Raw genomic sequence first — 20010 nt, forward strand, 5'->3', positions numbered from 1 at the left:
TTCCACAGATTCATCCCCATCTGACTAAAGAAGTTCCTCCTCATCTCCTTCCTAAAAGAACGTCCTTTAATTCTGAGGCCATGACCTCTAGTCCTAGATTTTTCCAAAAGTGGAAACATCCTCTCCACATTCACCCGATCCAAGCCTTTCACTATTCTGTACATTTAAATGAGGTCCCCCTCATTCTTCTAAACCAGTGCCATCAAACGCTCATCATGTTAACCTACTCATTCCTGGGATCATTCTTGTAAACCTCCTCTGGACCCACTCCAGAACCAGCATATCCTTCCTCAGTTACGGTGCCCAAAATTGCTCACAATTTTCCAAATACAGCCTTACCAGCGCCTTATTGAGCCTCAGCATTACATCCCTGTTTTTGTATACAAGCCCTCTCAAAATAAATGTTAGCAATGCGTTTGCTTTCTTTACTACCAACTTGACTTGCAAATTAACCATTTGGGAATCCTGCACCAGCACTCCCAAGTCCCTTTGCACTTCTGATTTCTGGATTCTCTCCCCATTTAGAAAATAATCTATTCTTTTATGCCTTTATTCCTACCAAAATGCATGGCTCCACACTTTGCTGCTCTATATTCCGCCACTTCTCTGCCCATCTCCCAACCTATCCAAATCCTTCTGCAGAGTCCCTCGTTTCTCTACACGACCTGCCCCTCCACCTATTGCGGTTCCGTTTTACACAGTGCAAGCTGCAGCTGGCCATAAAGGCCCAGACAGATCCCATTCTGTAGCTCATTAATCTGACACGTTGCAATATCTATTTCCACTCCAATGAATGAAAATTAAACCTTTGGAAATCTGGACTGAAAGCAGATATTGCGGGAAATGCATAGTACGGGCAGGAGAAATGGTAAGAGAAACAACTAATTGCTGGATTCTACCTTGGGTATATTTCTACATCATCCCTGGATAAAGCCCAGAGATATTTGACTTGAAAGGTTAATTCTTTCCACAGATGCTGCCCGACCTACTGAGGGTGTCCAACACTTTCTATTTTCCATTCACTTCTCCCTGACCCAATGCAGTTTCAAATTCCTCCCCAAGGCATTGGCTATTGCAAAGGCAATATGTGCCATCATCATGGCAGGCATTAGTTCTGCCTGGAATCTGTACTCTTTCTGATATCCCTTCAGACCACAATGTCTGTGTTCACCATAATGTCAATTTAATCTACACATCTTTCTGCAAATGACAAAACTCCATTCCCACCCTGTTTGTGGGATGGTTTAAATGCCTTTAAAATGTTGCTATTGCATTTGCTTCCACAATTTCCCCCAGAAGTGTGTTCCAGGCATCTACAACGTTGCCAAAATCTCCTTTAAACCATCTCCCTCTTACCTTAAAGCTATACTCTAGTATTTGACACTTCCACCCTAGATATCTATCCCTCTCATATTTTTATATACTTGCCAGATCGTCCCTCAGCCTCTGAAGCTCCAAAGAAAACAAACCAAGTTTGTCCAACCTCTTAATGTTAATACCCTGGTGAAACCCTTTTGCACCATCTCCACCACAGCCTCCACCTCCTTCCTTTAGTGACCAGAACTGTATAATGCTCCAAATGCTGCCAAACCAAAGTTTTGTACAACTGCCATTTGATTTCCTAACTTTTACACTCAACGCTGATGAAGGGAAGAAAGCCGTACACGTTCTTTACCATCCCATTCACTTGTGTTGCAACTTTGAGGGAGCTTTGAACTTGCACCCCAAGATCCCTTTGTAGAGACAAACTCATACAGTATAGAAACAGGCCATTCAGCCCAACTCTTCCATGGCGATCAAGATGCCCCATTTAAGCTTTGTTGTGAACACTCCCTGAAACTCCTGCCTCTCACCCTCTGCCTCCTGTGTGCTCCTCAGTGAATGGTGTTTCAAGTGATCCAATGTATTATAAAAGGTAACAGACACTTCATGTACTGGGTCTTAAAATATGATCCGTAGTGGGAAATGTGAAGAGTGTGCAGTCTACTACACCTGGCAAAATATTATAAGATCATAGTCATATGGTGTGGAAACAGGTCGTTCGGCCCAACCTGTCCACATGCCCTATCTAATCAAGCCCCATTTGTCCACAATTCCCTCAAAACAATTCCCAGCCACGTACCTGTTCAAATGTCATTTAAATATTAATGTCCCTCCTTAATTCTTGCACTGGCAAAATGTGTAGGATGGAACAGCAGATTCTGGTATACACTGAAGATACTGGAAGTCAGCAGGTCAGGCAGCTTTTCTGGAGAAAAGGAATAGGTGACGTTTCGGGTCGGAACCTTTCTGCAGGAGTCCGAAACATCACCTAAATGTATTTTCTCCAGAGATGCTGCCTGACCCGCTGAGTTCTCCCAGTACTTTGTGTCTAGTTCCACTGTCAGCTCATTCCATCTCCCCACTGCCGGCTGTGAGGAAGTTTAATTACATTAATGTGGAATAAAGCTATAGGGCCTGTCCCACTTACGTGTCCTTGGCACGCAAATTACGCGACCTCGTGGTCGCGTTGAACCGCAACGGTCCGGCGAAGGTCGCGCGCGATTACATGCGTACGCACAGCCGTCTGGAGCGCGTGACGTCATTTGAAGATGGAGTAACTCAGCGGGACCGGCAGCATCTCTGGAGAGAAGCAATGGGTGATGTTTCAGGTCGAGACTCTTCTATAGTCTGAAAAGAAGGGTCTTGACCCGAAACATCACCCATTGCTTCTCTCCAGAGATGTTGCCGGTCCCGCTGATTTACTCCTGCATTTTGTGTCTATCTTCAATTTTCATGGCCCCGCTCTGGGAGTAGAAGTGGGGGCGGATCCGGACCACAACGGCCATGAGCCCCAGGCCGAGCTCGGCGATCGTTTGCCTGCTTCTGCTGCTGTTGAAGGTGAGACGTTGCGTCGCGCCAGGGTCTTGGGTCTGTCCCACTTTGGCCGTCAGTTCCGCGATAGGCCGTTGGCGCGCAAAGATTTAGTTCACTACAAATATTTCAGTGCCCCGCGTGATGTTCCACACAACTACATACCTCTCCGCATTTCTAAGTGGGACCGGCCACGCGTGGCCATACAATGCCCACGTGCCTCAACGCGACCACAAGGTCGCATAATTTGCGTGCCAAGGACACGTAAGTGGGACAGTCCCTTAACCCACAACCAGAATACTGTGGTTTGTAAATTACACCATTCTACACTTGTTGACTATTATTAACCCTGACCATGAAAAGATTTCTTTAGTTTCACATCTGCTAAAGTTCCTAGCACCATTCATTGCTTCATACATGAAGTCCTATGTAAATGTTAAGGGGTGATGTCTTGCCAACTTAGACTGATTTGAAGAAGACCTTGGTGTATATCTGCAAACCATCTGACTTCCTTCCTCCCCTCCGCCAATTATAGTGGATTATTTGGAGTAATTCAACAGGCCAGGCAGCATCTCTGTAGAACATCAATACATGACCTTTCGAGTCAAGACCCTACTTCTGAAAGGGTCTGAATGACAAACATCATTGATGCTTTGGAAAGTGTGCACTGCCCAGAGTAAAAACCAACAGACTTTATGTTACTGCAGAGACTCAAAACTACTTCCATTTAGTGTATCAGTCTGAGGCAGGGTCCTGAACCATCCTTCCCTCTACAGATGCTGTCTGACCCAGAGTTCCTCCAGCATTTTAATTTCTCGTTTGCACGGTGGCACAACTGATAGAGACGTTGCCTCACAGAGTCAGAGACCCGGGTGTGTTCCTGACCTCGCGTGCTGTCTGTGTGGAAGACGTACAGATTTGTAGGTTAATTGGTCCTCTGTAAATTGTCCTTAGTGTGTAGGGAGTTGATGAGAACATTTGATAACATAGAACTAGTGTGAACTGATTATCAATGGTCGGCATGGAGTTGGTGGCCTGTTTCCATGTTGTGTCTTTAAACTAAAATCAAATCTTTCTACCATTCAGTGTGGCGTGCTTTACAAAGTCTGAAAGCATTATCGAAATGTAATTCTTTCCTTGGGCTTACGAAAGGTTAGGTAGATGGAAATAAAAACTAATTGTAATCACTCTTAATAGCAATTTGTTTTATTGGAGTACTGTACAACTCATAATGATATGTTGCTCATGAATACTTTGTAGATCATGAATAAATAAACTATTTTTTAAAGTAGTGAACCACAAATAACTTTTGGCACCCTGCAGGCACCAGGTCACGCTGAGAGAAATGCCACCCCCACCTCTCTTCCAGCTTTCTCCCTACGCACTACAATCAGTCTGAAGGGACTCCGACCCAAAACGTCATCTGCCCATTCCCTCAACAGATGCTGCCTGACCCGCTGACTTCCTCAGCACTTTATGTTTTACTGAGAATATATAAACATATATTATCCCGACATCTTCTCCAAAGTGCCTTGTTCTTTTCTATAGAACAAAGAACTGTTTTTTTCCCCTTCTGCCAATCTAAAAGCGTCTTAAATGCCACTATTGTGCCTGCCTCCACCACCCACCCCCCGGCAGCACATTCCAGGCCCACACCACCCGTGTAAACAAATTGTAGCTTTAAGATGAGAGGGGCAAAGTTTAAAGGAGATGTGCGGGGGCAAACCTTTTTTTGCACAGAGGGTGATAGTGCCTGGAGTGATGGTGGAGACAGATACGGTAGTGGTGTTTAAAATGCTTTGGGATAGGCACATGGATATGCAGAGAATGGAGGGATATGGATCATGTGCAGGCAGATAAGAGTGGGTCTTGACATCATGTTCGGCATAGGCATTGTGGGCCGAAGGGCCTGTTCTTGTCCTGTACTATGTTCAACAAGACGGTGAACTAACACTTCATGAGAAATAGGCAACAAAATACTGACTCAGACCCCATGAGGGTTTTAAGATTGACAGTGCATGCCCTTCATTTCCAGATCCCGTTTAAGGCCAGTGCATATCCAGCACAGGAGACACCCCCCCCCCCCCCCAAAACGTCACCTATCCATTCCCTGCACAGATGCTGCCTGACCCGCTGAGTTCCTCCAGCACTCTGTGTTTAGTTGGCATTCTCTGAAGCTTGTCCTAACCTATCAATCAAAGCAAGCTCTCATTTTGCAATCACAAGTTAATTCTTCAGTAGGTCTTTTTTAGACACTGAAGAAAACTTCGAATTGAAAGGACATATTATTAGCATTAGAAAAAAATGACGTATGATACAATTCACAAATCATTTAAAAAGACACAAAATGCTGGAGTAACTCAGCAAGTCAGGCAGCATATCTGCAGAAAAAGAATCGGTGACGTTTCTGGTCAGAACCAAAACGCCACCTGCTCTTTTTCTCCAGAAATGCTACTTGACCCACTGAGCTACTCCAGCACTTTGTATTTATCTTCGGTGTAAACCAGCATCTGCAGCTCCCTCCTACACAAATCACTCAGATTGACAATAGACTCATTAGGATCATCGGCAGAGAATGGGAAAGTAATTCACCTAAACAAGCAGACAAGGGGCGGAGAATTGAATCTGCTGTTTTTTTTGCCCTGGTCAGTGTAATCTGTGACTATTCCCTCAGCCTCTCCACTGCAAGATTATAGAAAGAGAGGACTTGCTCAACTGGCCCCAACTCTGCTGTCTGTTTAGTCCCAGCAAGCTATAGTTGGGCCTGGCTCATAACCTGCAGCTAACCATTTATTTGCACAATTCTGTTTATCAAGTATTAAACAATTTCAAATAAATATGCAAAATTATTTGACTGAGAATCAGCCAATCAGATAATGCGGTCTTTATTGACTTTCCATTTGGCTAATATGGATTTGCCATTGAGGGAAGGAGGTGGGAGGTTCTATGTTCAACAAATGTCTAACTGGAGGAGATTATAACATTACAGGAGAGCGTTTATGGAGATACAGCATGGAAACAGGCCTTTCACCCGTCGATCCCATGCCGACCATCGATCACCCATTCACACTAGTTCTGTGTTGGTAAATGGCTAAAGTGACAGGTCAGTAAGAACACAATAGTGCAGCGGGTAGAGACGCTACCTCACAGTGCCAGAGGCCCAGGATTCGATTCTGACCTCGGGCGCTGTCTGTGTGGAGTTTGCACGTTCTTCCCTACGACCGTGTAGGTTTCCTCCGGGTGTTTCATCCCACATCCCAAAGACGTGTGGGTTTGTAGGTTAGTTGGCCCTCTGTAAATTGACCTTAGTGTTCAGGGAGTGGATGAGAAACTGGGACAACATGGAACTAGTGTGGGCAGCACTCTTCCATAACATGCCATTGGGAACCCACAGGCAAGGGCTGGCACTGTTACGCCAAGCGGACTATGATGAAAGAAATAATTATTTGAAAGGACACAAAGTGCTGAAAAGACACAAAAGGTCCTGAACTGAAAGGTCACCTGTCCATGTTCTCCAGGGATACTGCCTAACCTGCTGGGTTAATCCAACACATTGTATTTTTTTTGTAAACCAGCATCTGCAGTTCCTCAAGTCTAAAAATTTGAAAGAGGTGGTTTATTCTCCCTCATCGAAAAAGTAATCCAGATTGGTAATATTCTCGAGAATGATGCAGATTGACAACAGTACTGTACATGCCAAGAGAATACAACTTATGAATGAGTAATCTGACATCTACTGATTATCCCAGAGCATTACAGGCGATTGATTGGCCATCAGTTTGATCTTTGTGCACGGTATTTCTTGCAGCCAATCCTGAGGCACAAACAGGTTTTGTTTTAATCATCTGCCCAGTGATGTGGGAATGCCCAAATGTTTTCAGATTTCCCCATCCTCCTGGTCTAGCTGAGGTGAAACACTGATGTCCTTTGGTGGCCTCTCGGTTAGTTAAGCGACACGAGGCTCAGTCCGTTTCGATCGCTCCCCCCGTTACTTGTTGCCTGCTGGGAACCACTGGCTTTCAGTCTGTAAAAATAAAAAAGCCAATTTATGCAGGAAGTAATCTGTCTAAACTGTCAAACATTCACCCAACACAGTGTGACAGGTGGACTCAATGGGAAGGCTTCACTTCATTAACTAGAGAACCATCAACATTAATAATGGCCCACTGCTCTGATTCCTCGTCCAATGAGCTTCCTGTCCCAGAGCTTTGCGCCAATGAACACACTCTTTGAGTTCTTCGTCCAATGAGCCTACTCCACCAAGTTCCTTGCCCAATGAACACACTCTCCCAGAATTCCTCGTCCAATGAGCTTACTCTACTAGAATTGTACGCAATACTCCAAATATGTCCGAACCAAAATCCTTCGGCCCAACTTACCCTCACAGGCCAACATATCCCAGCTACACTAGTCCCACCTGCCTGCGTTTGGTCCATATCCCTCCAAACTTGTCCTATCCATGTCTAACTGCTTCTTAAACATTGGGATAGTCCCAGCTCAACTACTTGCTCTGGCAGCTTGTTCCATACACCCACCACCCTTTGTGTGAAAAGGTTACCTCTCGGATTTCTATTAAATCTTTCCCCCTTCATCTTGAACCTATGTCCTCTGGTCCTTAATTCACCCACTCTGGGCAAGAGACTCTGTGCATCCACCCGATCTATTCCTCTCATGATACAAGAAGCAAATTGGATGATAAAAGCACAAACCTTCTATTCTAACGTTGCCTCTGCCATTGCTCTGTGACGAGCCTCCTGCAGGGAGAGAAAATGGAGATAAATCAATGTTTCTTTCGGGACAGTCAGTGAGGACAAGGGTACAGGTGATCAAACCAGAACACAATCCCAGAAAAGGTGAAGCAACGAGAGTTTAGAACAATGGAACTTTACACTACAAACCGAGTCGTGGCTGTAATGTCGCCGTCTGATAGAGATCAGCTCTTTAGGTTAATTTAGAGATTCAGCATGGTAACAGGCCCTTCAGCCTCAGCATCCACATATACAAGAGGCGGCAGGTTTTGGCACCATGTTCGAAGTCCAGTCGGCCCTAGTTCTTATGATCGGTGCCCGATCCAGGCGAGCCCTAGGCTGCTGCAGGCCTCCAGCTCATCACCTTCCTTGTACACCACGTCCCTCTCGCGTGGACAGGCAAAACTTATTTTGCCTGTCTACGCCTTTGGGCAACATTTCCAAGCTTGCTTCGTCTTTGAGGGCAGTCCAGAGTGGACCTATAGCGAGAATCTATGTACTTTTTGGGCTGAACTTAATAAACACATTGTTTTTAACCCAGAGTTAAGAGGCCACAAGAGTTAGGAGGACACAAGAGTTAGGAGGACACAAAAAGCTGGAGTAACTCGGCGGGTCAGGCAGCATCTCTGGAGAAAAGGAAACTCCCTCTGAGTTTCTCCAGCTTTTTTGTCTACCTTCCATGTTAGTCCTCTGTTTATTAACTTTCATAATATTTCAAACCTAGCTCTCATTGGCTTTGTGACGATGGCAGTGTGTAGAGTCATAGAGACATACAGCATGGAAACAGGCCCTTCAGCTCAACTCATCCATGCCAACCAATATGCTCCATCTATACTAGTCCCACTGTGAATTTGGCCCATATCCCTCTAAACCAGTGCTTCTTAAATTGGTGAATGGTTCACCCAAGGGCGAATTAAATTATTTTGGGGTGAATGAAACTAGAGGGGTGAATGAAGGGTGAATGACTTAATTTATTCAGATATTTATATATCATTTTCTATACTTAAAAAAGGCATTGCCATTAAAGTGGTTAGTGAGCTCTTATTGGTTTTAATGGCAATGGAGCTGGAAATTTGATATGTTTTTTTCTCTCTACCTATGGTTTATTAATTTCAAAGTAGCAGGATATTTCCCAAATTTACTGTAATATGACCTTTTTGGGAAGACCAGACGAGCTAGTGGGATCATAACTTTATAAATGACAACACTGGAGGATCGCCGCGGGCAACTGTTGAACTGTAACTTAACTTTGTGTAGCAATTTAGCAACCAAAGTTGATATTTGGTGGTATTGTGAGCTGTTATAGCTGTTATTGTGAGGGAGAGTTATAGAAAGTTATATTAGTTGGATACTAATATATTAAATCGCATACTCCATGGTTTTTTTAGCTCGTTTTCCAAGAAAAAAAACTGCAGTAATCAAAGTCCGAAAGAGTCTGGGGCTGAAGCCCAGAGTTTAGACGTTGGAATGTTTTTTTTTATCATTTTAATAAAATGATTTTCCAACTCCAGTGGTAATTAAACTTTTTTTTCTTTTTCCTAGTTTTCTTTACATATTTTTAGGACGTTCAAAAAATGGAATGCAATAAACACTTAAGAAGTGAGTTAATTTTTGTTTTTTGCTCATGTGACAAAATTAATTATATATAAAATTATACACGGGAGAATAAGACGAAAATTACAAAAAAAAAGAAGACATTTTAGTCGAGGGTGAATAAAATTTTGTGATAAAGACTCAAGGATGAATGACACTGAAATAGTTTAAGAAGCATTGATCTGAACCTTTCCTATCCCTGAAGCTGTCCAATTGTCTTCTACATAGTTTAGTTGGCTCAATTGTAATCATGTATAGTCTTTCCACTGACTGGTTAGCTCGAAACAAAAGCTTTTCACTGTACCTCAGTACATGTGAGAATAAACTAAACTAAACTCGAGGTCAGATTTGAACCTGTGTCTCTGGCGACGTGAGGCAGCAGCTTTACCAGAGTTGCTGATCGCTGGGTCAGTGCCGTGCCCCCTGCTGACCAAAGAGAGGTGTTGCAGAAGAACAAGTCCTTGCATTTCTCTTTACAACGGAGAGCAAGGTGTTACAGGGCAGATTGCACGGGTTAAATCATCCAAGCTGCAGCACGACCCTACACTGCCAAGAGAGTTCTGGTGCAAGTCAGACTTGCAGCCAGCTCCTCAGATAACCCTGACAGTGGATTCTGTTCTCTAAAGCCCACTGGGCTGCATTCCGTGCCAGTAAAGTATATTGAACCAGCCCCCTTTCTACTTTTCAAATTGGATCATGAACTAACAAATCTGCTAGGTTTTAAAAGCGAGTTTTTAAAATGTGACCTCAATAAGGAGTCATGGGTTGCATAATCTTAATTATTAGTTTTTAATTTAAATAAAACCCCAATTTATTTCACAAAGTGTCTAAAGTGTAAATAGTGATGACAGTTTGCTACGAAGGGTGTTTCATTGAAGATTTATGTGGGGACGCAATGCAGGGTCAAACTTGGTCCATCCCTGGGCAATGGTTCCACTGCACTGGTTGGTTATTGCGATATTAAAGGGAAGAGTTAAATGTTAATCGAGGTATAGAATCTTTAAATCATGCAGCACAGAAACAGGCACCATGCCGACCAAGATGCCCCATGCTCAAGCCCTCGACTCCTGGCAACATCCTTGTAAATCTTCTCTGCACTCCTTCCAGTTTAATGCCATCCCTCCTATAGCAGGGTGACCATAACTGAACACAATACTCCAAGTGTGACCTCACCAACGTCTTGTACAACTGGAACATGTCTTAAGGAAACATGCAAAGAGTAATTGCCACACTGATAGACTTTATTGGATTTCAATGTTATATATTTGCCCTGAAGTTGTACACTTCATCCTTTACCTGCACACAGTGGATGGCTCGATTGTAATCATATTTAGTCTGTTCTTTGACTAGATAGTAGGCATAGTACGGGCAGGAGAAATGGTAAGAGAAACAGCTAATTGCTGGATTCTACCTTGGGTATATTTCTACATCATCCCTGGATAAAGCCCAGAGATATTTGACTTGAAAGGTTAATTCTTTCCACAGATGCTGCCCGACCTACTGAGGGTGTCCAACACTTTCTATTTTCCATTCACTTCTCCCTGACCCAATGCAGTTTCAAATTCCTCCCCAAGGCATTGGCTATTGCAAAGGCAATATGTGCCATCATCATGGCAGGCATTAGTTCTGCCTGGAATCTGTACTCGTTCTGATATCCCTTCAGACCACAATGTCTGTGTTCACCATAATGTCAATTTAATCTACACATCTTTCTGCAAATGACAAAACTCTCCATTCCCACCCTGTTTGTGGGATGGTTTAAATGCCTTTAAAATGTTGCTATTGCATTTGCTTCCACAATTTCCCCCAGAAGTGTGTTCCAGGCATCTACCACGTTGCCAAAATCTCCTTTAAACCATCTCCCTCTTACCTTAAAGCTATACTCTAGTATTTGACACTTCCACCCTAGATATGTATCCCTCTCATATTTTTATATACTTGCCAGATCGTCCCTCAGCCTCTGAAGCTCCAAAGAAAACAAACCAAGTTTGTCCAACCTCTTAATGTTAATACCCTGGTGAAACCCTTTTGCACCATCTCCACCCCAGCCTCCACCTCCTTCCTTTAGTGACCAGAACTGTACAATGCTCCAAATGCTGCCAAACCAAAGTTTTGTACAACTGCCATTTGATTTCCTAATTTTTACACTCAACGCTGATGAAGGGAAGAAAGCCGTACACGTTCTTTACCATCCCATTCACTTGTGTTGCAACTTTGAGGGAGCTTTGAACTTGCACCCCAAGATCCCTTTGTAGAGACAAACTCATACAGTATAGAAACAGGCCATTCAGCCCAACTCTTCCATGGCGATCAAGATGCCCCATTTAAGCTTTGTTGTGAACACTCCCTGAAACTCCTGCCTCTCACCCTCTCTGCCTCCTGTGTGCTCCTCAGTGAATGGTGTTTCAAGTGATCCAATGTATTATAAAAGGTAACAAACACTTCATGTACTGGGTCTTAAAATATGATCCGTAGTGGGAAATGTGAAGAGTGTGCAGTCTACTACACCTGGCAAAATATTATAAGATCATAGTCATATGGTGTGGAAACAGGTCGTTCGGCCCAACCTGTCCACATGCCCTATCTAATCGAGCCCCATTTGTCCACAATTCCCTCAAAACAATTCCCAGCCACGTACCTGTTCAAATGTCATTTAAATATTAATGTCCCTCCTTAATTCTTGTACTGGCAAAATGTGTAGGATGGAACAGCAGATTCTGGTATACACTGAAGATGCTGGAAGTCAGCAGGTCAGGCAGCTTTTCTGGAGAAAAGGAATAGGTGACGTTTCGGGTCGGAACCTTTCTGCAGGAGTCCGAAACATCACCTAAATGTATTTTCTCCAGAGATGCTGCCTGACCCGCTGAGTTCTCCCAGTACTTTGTGTCTAGTTCCACTGTCAGCTCATTCCATCTCCCCACTGCCGGCTGTGAGGAAGTTTAATTACATTAATGTGGAATAAAGCTATAGGGCCTGTCCCACTTACGTGTCCTTGGCACGCAAATTACGCGACCTCGTGGTCGCGTTGAACCGCAACGGTCTGGCGAAGGTCGCGCGCGATTACATGCGTACGCACAGCCGTCTGGAGCGCGTGACGTCATTTGAAGATGGAGTAACTCAGCGGGACCGGCAGCATCTCTGGAGAGAAGCAATGGGTGATGTTTCAGGTCGAGACTCTTCTATAGTCTGAAAAGAAGGGTCTTGACCCGAAACGTCACACATTGCTTCTCTCCAGAGATGTTGCCGGTCCCGCTGATTTACTCCTGCATTTTGTGTCTATCTTCAATTTTCATGGCCCCGTTCTGGGAGTAGAAGTGGGGGCGGATCCGGACCACAACGGCCATGAGCCCCAGGCCGAGCTCGGCGATCGTTTGCCTGCTTCTGCTGCTGTTGAAGGTGAGACGTTGCGTCGTGCCAGGGTCTTGGGCCTGTCCCACTTTGGCCGTCAGTTCCGCGATAGGCCGTTGGCGCGCAGATTTAGTTCACTACAAATATTTCAGAGCCCCGCGTTATGTTGCACACAACTACATACCTCTCCGCGTTTCTAAGTGGGACCGGCCCCGCGCGGCCATACAATGCCCACGTGCCTCAACGCGACCACGAGGTCGCATAATTTGCGTGCCAAGGACACGTAAGTGGGACAGTCCCTTAACCCACAACCAGAATACTGTGGTTTGTAAATTACACCATTCTACACTTGTTGACTATTATTAACCCTGACCATGAAAAGATTTCTTTAGTTTCACATCTGCTAAAGTTCCTAGCACCATTCATTGCTTCATACATGAAGTCCTATGTAAATGTTAAGGGGTGATGTCTTGCCAACTTAGACTGATTTGAAGAAGACCTTGGTGTATATCTGCAAACCATCTGACTTCCTTCCTCCCCTCCGCCAATTATAGTGGATTATTTGGAGTAATTCAACAGGCCAGGCAGCATCTCTGTAGAACATCAATACATGACCTTTTGAGTCAAGACCCTACTTCTGAAAGGGTCTGAATGACAAACATCATTGATGCTTTGGAAAGTGTGCACTGCCCAGAGTAAAAACCAACAGACTTTATGTTACTGCAGAGACTCAAAACTACTTCCATTTAGTGTATCAGTCTGAGGCAGGGTCCTGAACCATCCTTCCCTCTACAGATGCTGTCTGACCCAGAGTTCCTCCAGCATTTTAATTTCTCGTTTGCACGGTGGCACAACTGATAGAGACGTTGCCTCACAGAGTCAGAGACCCGGGTGTGTTCCTGACCTCGCGTGCTGTCTGTGTGGAAGACGTACAGATTTGTAGGTTAATTGGTCCTCTGTAAATTGTCCTTAGTGTGTAGCGAGTTGATGAGAACATTTGATAACATAGAACTAGTGTGAACTGGTTATCAATGGTCGGCATGGAGTTGGTGGCCTGTTTCCATGTTGTGTCTTTAAACTAAAATCAAATCTTTCTACCATTCAGTGTGGCGTGCTTTACAAAGTCTGAAAGCATTATCGAAATGTAATTCTTTCCTTGGGCTTACGAAAGGTTAGGTAGATGGAAATAAAAACTAATTGTAATCACTCTTAATAGCAATTTGTTTTATTGGAGTACTGTACAACTCATAATGATATGTTGCTCATGAATACTTTGTAGATCATGAATAAATAAACTATTTTTTAAAGTAGTGAACCACAAATAACTTTTGGCACCCTGCAGGCACCAGGTCACGCTGAGAGAAATCCCACCCCCACCTCTCTTCCAGCTTTCTCCCTACGCACTACAATCAGTCTGAAGGGACTCCGACCCAAAACGTCATCTGCCCATTCCCTCAACAGATGCTGCCTGACCCGCTGACTTCCTCAGCAATTTATGTTTTACTGAGAATATATAAACATATATTATCCCGACATCTTCTCCAAAGTGCCTTGTTCTTTTCTATAGAACAAAGAACTGTTTTTTCCCCTTCTGCCAATCTAAAAGCGTCTTAAATGCCACTATTGTGCCTGCCACCACCACCCACCCCCCGGCAGCACATTCCAGGCCCACACCACCCGTGTAAACAAATTGTAGCTTTAAGATGAGAGGGGCAAAGTTTAAAGGAGATGTGTCGGGGCAAACGTTTTTTTGCACAGAGGGTGATAGTGCCTGGAATGCACAGCAGGGGGTGATGGTGGAGACAGATACGGTAGTGGTGTTTAAAATGCTTTGGGATAGGCACATGGATATGCAGAGAATGGAGGGATATGGATCATGTGCAGGCAGATAAGAGTGGGTCTTGACATCATGTTCGGCATAGGCATTGTGGGCCGAAGGGCCTGTTCTTGTGCTGTACTATGTTCAACAAGACGGTGAACTAACACTTCACGAGAAATAGGCAACAAAATACTGACTCAGACCCCATGAGGGTTTGAAGATTGACAGTGCATGCCCTCCATTTCCAGATCCCGTTTAAGGCCAGTGCATATCCAGCACAGGAGACCCCCCCCCCCCCCCAAAACGTCACCTATCCATTCCCTGCACAGGTGCTGCCTGACCCGCTGAGTTCCTCCAGCACTCTGTGTTTAGTTGGCATTCTCTGAAGCTTGTCCTAACCTATCAATCAAAGCAAGCTCTCATTTTGCAATCACAAGTTAATTCTTCAGTAGGTCTTTTTTAGACACTGAAGAAAACTTCGAATTGAAAGGAAATATTATTAGCATTAGAAAAAAATGGGGTATGATACAATTCACAAATCATTTAAAAAGACACAAAATGCTGGAGTAACTCAGCAAGTCAGACAGCATATCGGGTCAGAACCAAAACGCCACCTGCTCTTTTTCTCCAGGAATGCTACTTGACCCACTGAGCTACTCCAGCACTTTGTATTTATCTTCGGTGTAAACCAGCATCTGCAGCTCCCTCCTACACAAATCACTCAGATTGACAATAGACTCATTAGGATCATCGGCAGAGAATGGGAAAGTAATTCACCTAAACAAGCAGACAAGGGGCGGAGAATTGAATCTGCTGTTTTTTTGCCCTGGTCAGTGTAATCTGTGACTATTCCCTCAGCCTCTCCACTGCAAGATTACAGAAAGAGAGGACTTGCTCAACTGGCCCCAACTCTGCTGTCTGTTTAGTCCCAGCAAGCTGTAGTTGGGCCTGGCTCATAACCTGCAGCTAACCATTTATTTGCACAATTCTGTTTATCAAGTATTAAACAATTTCAAATAAATATGCAAAATTATTTGACTGAGAATCAGCCAATCAGATTTGCCATTGAGGGAAGGAGGTGGGAGGTTCTATGTTCAACAAATGTCCAACTGGAGGAGATGATAACATTACAGGAGAGCGTTTATGGAGATACAGCATGGAAACAGGCCTTTCACCCGTCGATCCCATGCCGACCATCGATCACCCATTCACACTAGTTCTGTGTTGGTAAATGGCTAAAGTGACAGGTCAGTAAGAACACAGTAGTGCAGCGGGTAGAGACGCTACCTCACAGTGCCAGAGGCCCAGGATTCGATTCTGACCTCGGGCGCTGTCTGTGTGGAGTTTGCACGTTCTTCCCTACGACCGTGTAGGTTTCCTCCGGGTGTTTCATCCCACATCCCAAAGACGTGTGGGTTTGTAGGTTAGTTGCCCTCTGTAAATTGACCTTAGTGTTCAGGGAGTGGATGAGAAACTGGGACAACATGGAACTAGTGTGGGCAGCACTCTTCCATAACATGCCATTGGGAACCCACAGGCAAGGGCTGGCACTGTTACGCCAAGAGGACTATGATGAAATAAATAATTATTTGAAAGGACACAAAGTGCTGAAAAGACACAAAAGGTCCTGAACTGAAAGGTCACCTGTCCATGTTCTCCAGGGATACTGCCTAACCTGCTGGGTTAATCCAACACATTGTATTTTTTTTGTAAACCAGCATCTGCAGTTCCTCAAGTCTAAAAATTTGAAAGAGGTGGTTTATTCTCCCTCATCGAAAAAGTAATCCAGATTGGTAATATTCTCGAGAATGATGCAGATTGACAACAGTACTGTACATGCCAAGAGAATACAACTTATGAATGAGTAATCTGACATCTACTGATTATCCCAGAGCATTACAGGCGATTGATTGGCCATCAGTTTGATCTTTGTGCACGGTATTTCTTGCAGCCAATCCTGAGGCACAAACAGGTTTTGCTTTAATCATCTGCCCAGTGATGTGGGAATGCCCAAATGTTTTCAGATGTCCCCATCCTCCTGGTCTAGCTGAGGTGAAACACTGATGTCCTTTGGTGGCTTCTTGGTTAATTAAGCGACACGAGGCTCAGTCCGTTTCGATCGCTCCCCCCGTTACTTGTTGCCTGCTGGGAACCACTGGCTTTCAGTCTGTAAAAATAAAAAAGCCAATTTATGCAGGAAGCAATCTGTCTAAACTGTCAAACATTCACCCAACACAGTGTGACAGGTGGACTCAATGGGAAGGCTTCACTTCATTAACTAGAGAACCATCAACATTAATAATGGCCCACTGCTCTGATTCCTCGTCCAATGAGCTTCCTGTCCCAGAGCTTTGCGCCAGTGAACACACTCTTTGAGTTCTTCGTCCAATGAGCCTACTCCACCAAGTTCCTTGCCCAATGAACACACTCTCCCAGAATTCCTCGTCCAATGAGCTTACTCTACTAGAATTGTACGCAATACTCCAAATATGTCCGAACCAAAATCCTTCGGCCCAACTTACCCTCACAGGCCAACATGTCCCAGCTACACTAGTCCCACCTGCCTGCGTTTGGTCCATATCCCTCCAAACTTGTCCTATCCATGTCTAACTGCTTCTTAAACATTGGGATAGTCCCAGCTCAACTACTTGCTCTGGCAGCTTGTTCCATACACCCACCACCCTTTGTGTGAAAAGGTTACCTCTCGGATTTCTATTAAATCTTTCCCCCTTCATCTTGAACCTATGTCCTCTGGTCCTTAATTCACCCACTCTGGGCAAGAGACTCTGTGCATCCACCCGATCTATTCCTCTCATGATACAAGAAGCAAATTGGATGATAAAAGCACAAACCTTCTATTCTAACGTTGCCTCTGCCATTGCTCTGTGACGAGCCTCCTGCAGGGAGAGAGAATGGAGATAAATCAATGTTTCTTTCGGGACAGTCAGTGAGGACAAGGGTACAGGTGATCAAACCAGAACACAATCCCAGAAAAGGTGAAGCAACGAGAGTTTAGAACAATGGAACTTTACACTGCAAACCGAGTCATGTCTGTAATGTCGCCGTCTGATAGAGATCAGCTCTTTAGGTTAATTTAGAGATTCAGCATGGTAACAGGCCCTTCAGCCTCAGCATCCACATATACAAGAGGCGGCAGGTTTTGGCACCATGTTCGAAGTCCAGTCGGCCCTAGTTCTTATGATCGGTGCCCGATCCAGGCGAGCCCTAGGCTGCTGCAGGCCTCCAGCTCATCACCTTCCTTGTACACCACGTCCCTCTCACGTGGACAGGCAAAACTTATTTTGCCTGTCTACGCCTTTGGGCAACATTTCCAAGCTTGCTTCGTCTTTGAGGGCAGTCCAAAGTGGACCTATAGCGAGAATCTATGTACTTTTTGGGCTGAACTTAATAAACACATTGTTTTTAACCCAGAGTTAAGAGGCCACAAGAGTTAGGAGGACACAAGAGTTAGGAGGACACAAAAAGCTGGAGTAACTCGGTGGGTCAGGCAGCATCTCTGGAGAAAAGGAAACTCCCTCTGAGTTTCTCCAGCTTTTTTGTCTACCTTCCATGTTAATCCTCTGTTTATTAACTTTCATAATATTTCAAACTTAGCTCTCATTGGCTTTGTGACGATGGCAGTGTGTAGAGTCATAGAGACATACAGCATGGAAACAGGCCCTTCAGCTCAACTCATCCATGCCGACCAATATGCTCCATCTATACTAGTCCCACTATGAATTTGGCCCATATCCCTCTAAACCAGTGCTTCTTAAATTGGTGAATGGTTCACCCAAGAGCGAATTAAATTATTTTGGGGTGAATGAAACTAGAGGGGTGAATGACTTAATTTATTCAGATATTTATATATCATTTTCTATACTTAAAAAAGGCATTGCCATTAAAGTGGTTAGTGAGCTCTTATTGGTTTTAATGGCAATGGAGCTGGAAATTTGATATGTTTTTTTCTCTCTACCTATGGTTTATTAATTTCAAAGTAGCAGGATATTTCCCAAATTTACTGTAATATGACCTTTTCGGGAAGACCAGACGAGCTAGTGGGATCATAACTTTATAAATGACAACACTGGAGGATCGCCACGGGCAACTGTTGAACTGTAACTTAACTTTGTGTAGCAATTTAGCAACCAAAGTTGATATTTGGTGGTATTGTGAGCTGTTATAGCTGTTATTGTGAGGGAGAGTTATAGAAAGTTATATTAGTTGGATACTAATATATTAAATCGCATACTCCATGGTTTTTTTAGCTCGTTTTCCAAGAAAAAAACCTGCAGTAATCAAAGTCCGAAAGAGTCTGGGGCTGAAGCCCAGAGTTTAGACGTTGGAATGTTTTTTTTTATCATTTTAATAAAATGATTTTCCAACTCCAGTGGTAATTAAACTTTTTTTTCTTTTTCACTCCTAGTTTTCTTTACATATTTTTAGGACGTTCAAAAAATTGAATGCAATAAACACTTAAGAAGTGAGTTAATTTTTGTTTTTTGCTCATGTGACAAAATTAATTATATATAAAATTATACACGGGAGAATAAGACGAAAATTACAAAAAAAAAGAAGAAATTTTAGTCGCGGGTGAATAAAATGTTGTGATAAAGACTCAAGGATGAATGACACTGAAATAGTTTAAGAAGCATTGATCTGAACCTTTCCTATCCCTGAAGCTGTCCAATTGTCTTCTACATAGTTTAGTTGGCTCAATTGTAATCATGTATAGTCTTTCCACTGACTGGTTAGCTCGAAACAAAAGCTTTTCACTGTACCTCAGTACATGTGAGAATAAACTAAACTAAACTCGAGGTCAGATTTGAACCTGTGTCTCTGGCGACGTGAGGCAGCAGCTTTACCAGAGTTGCTGATCGCTGGGTCAGTGCCGTGCCCCCTGCTGACCAAAGAGAGGTGTTGCAGAAGAACAAGTCCTTGCATTTCTCTTTACAACGGAGAGCAAGGTGTTACAGGGCAGATTGCACGGGTTAAATCATCCAAGCTGCAGCACGACCCTACACTGCCAAGAGAGTTCTGGTGCAAGTCAGACTTGCAGCCAGCTCCTCAGATAACCCTGACAGTGGATTCTGTTCTCTAAAGCCCACTGGGCTGCATTCCGTGCCAGTAAAGTATATTGAACCAGCCCCCTTTCTACTTTTCAAATTGGATCATGAACTAACAAATCTGCTAGGTTTTAAAAGCGAGTTTTTAAAATGTGACCTCAATAAGGAGTCATGGGTTGCATAATCTTAATTATTAGTTTTTAATTTAAATAAAACCCCAATTTATTTCACAAAGTGTCTAAAGTGTAAATAGTGATGACAGTTTGCTACGAAGGGTGTTTCATTGAAGATTTATGTGGGGACGCAATGCAGGGTCAAACTTGGTCCATCCCTGGGCAATGGTTCCACTGCACTGGTTGGTTATTGCGATATTAAAGGGAAGAGTTAAATGTCAATCGAGGTATAGAATCTTTAAATCATGCAGCACAGAAACAGGCACCATGCCGACCAAGATGCCCCATGCTCAAGCCCTCGACTCCTGGCAACATCCTCGTAAATCTTCTCTGCACTCTTTCCAGTTTAATGCCATCCCTCCTATAGCAGGGTGACCATAACTGAACACAATACTCCAAGTGTGACCTCA

The 20010-nt window shown here is 43.9% G+C and overlaps 1 protein-coding gene across 2 annotated transcripts in view; it reads right to left on the reverse strand.

Moving 5' to 3' along the window:
• Positions 1–653: 653 nt before the first annotated feature.
• raly (RALY heterogeneous nuclear ribonucleoprotein) overlaps positions 654–20010 on the reverse strand; it is a 50828-nt gene continuing 31471 nt past the window's right edge. Inside the window, exons 8-9 of one of the 2 annotated variants that reach the window (XM_033041735.1) lie at positions 15713–15720; positions 654–665 (exon numbers count right to left, since the gene is read on the reverse strand). Coding sequence is in view for 1 of the 2 variants with exons in the window: in XM_033041734.1 (XP_032897625.1) it covers positions 17217–17258 (42 nt within the window). In the remaining variant the exon portion in view is untranslated. Of the gene's footprint in view, positions 666–15712; positions 15721–16101; positions 16529–17213; positions 17259–20010 lie in introns of those variants that run through there. The other variant, XM_033041734.1, reaches the window with a different exon arrangement.

This window comes from Amblyraja radiata, chromosome 23 (genome assembly GCF_010909765.2).
Source record: "Amblyraja radiata isolate CabotCenter1 chromosome 23, sAmbRad1.1.pri, whole genome shotgun sequence".
NCBI lineage: Eukaryota > Metazoa > Chordata > Chondrichthyes > Rajiformes > Rajidae > Amblyraja > Amblyraja radiata.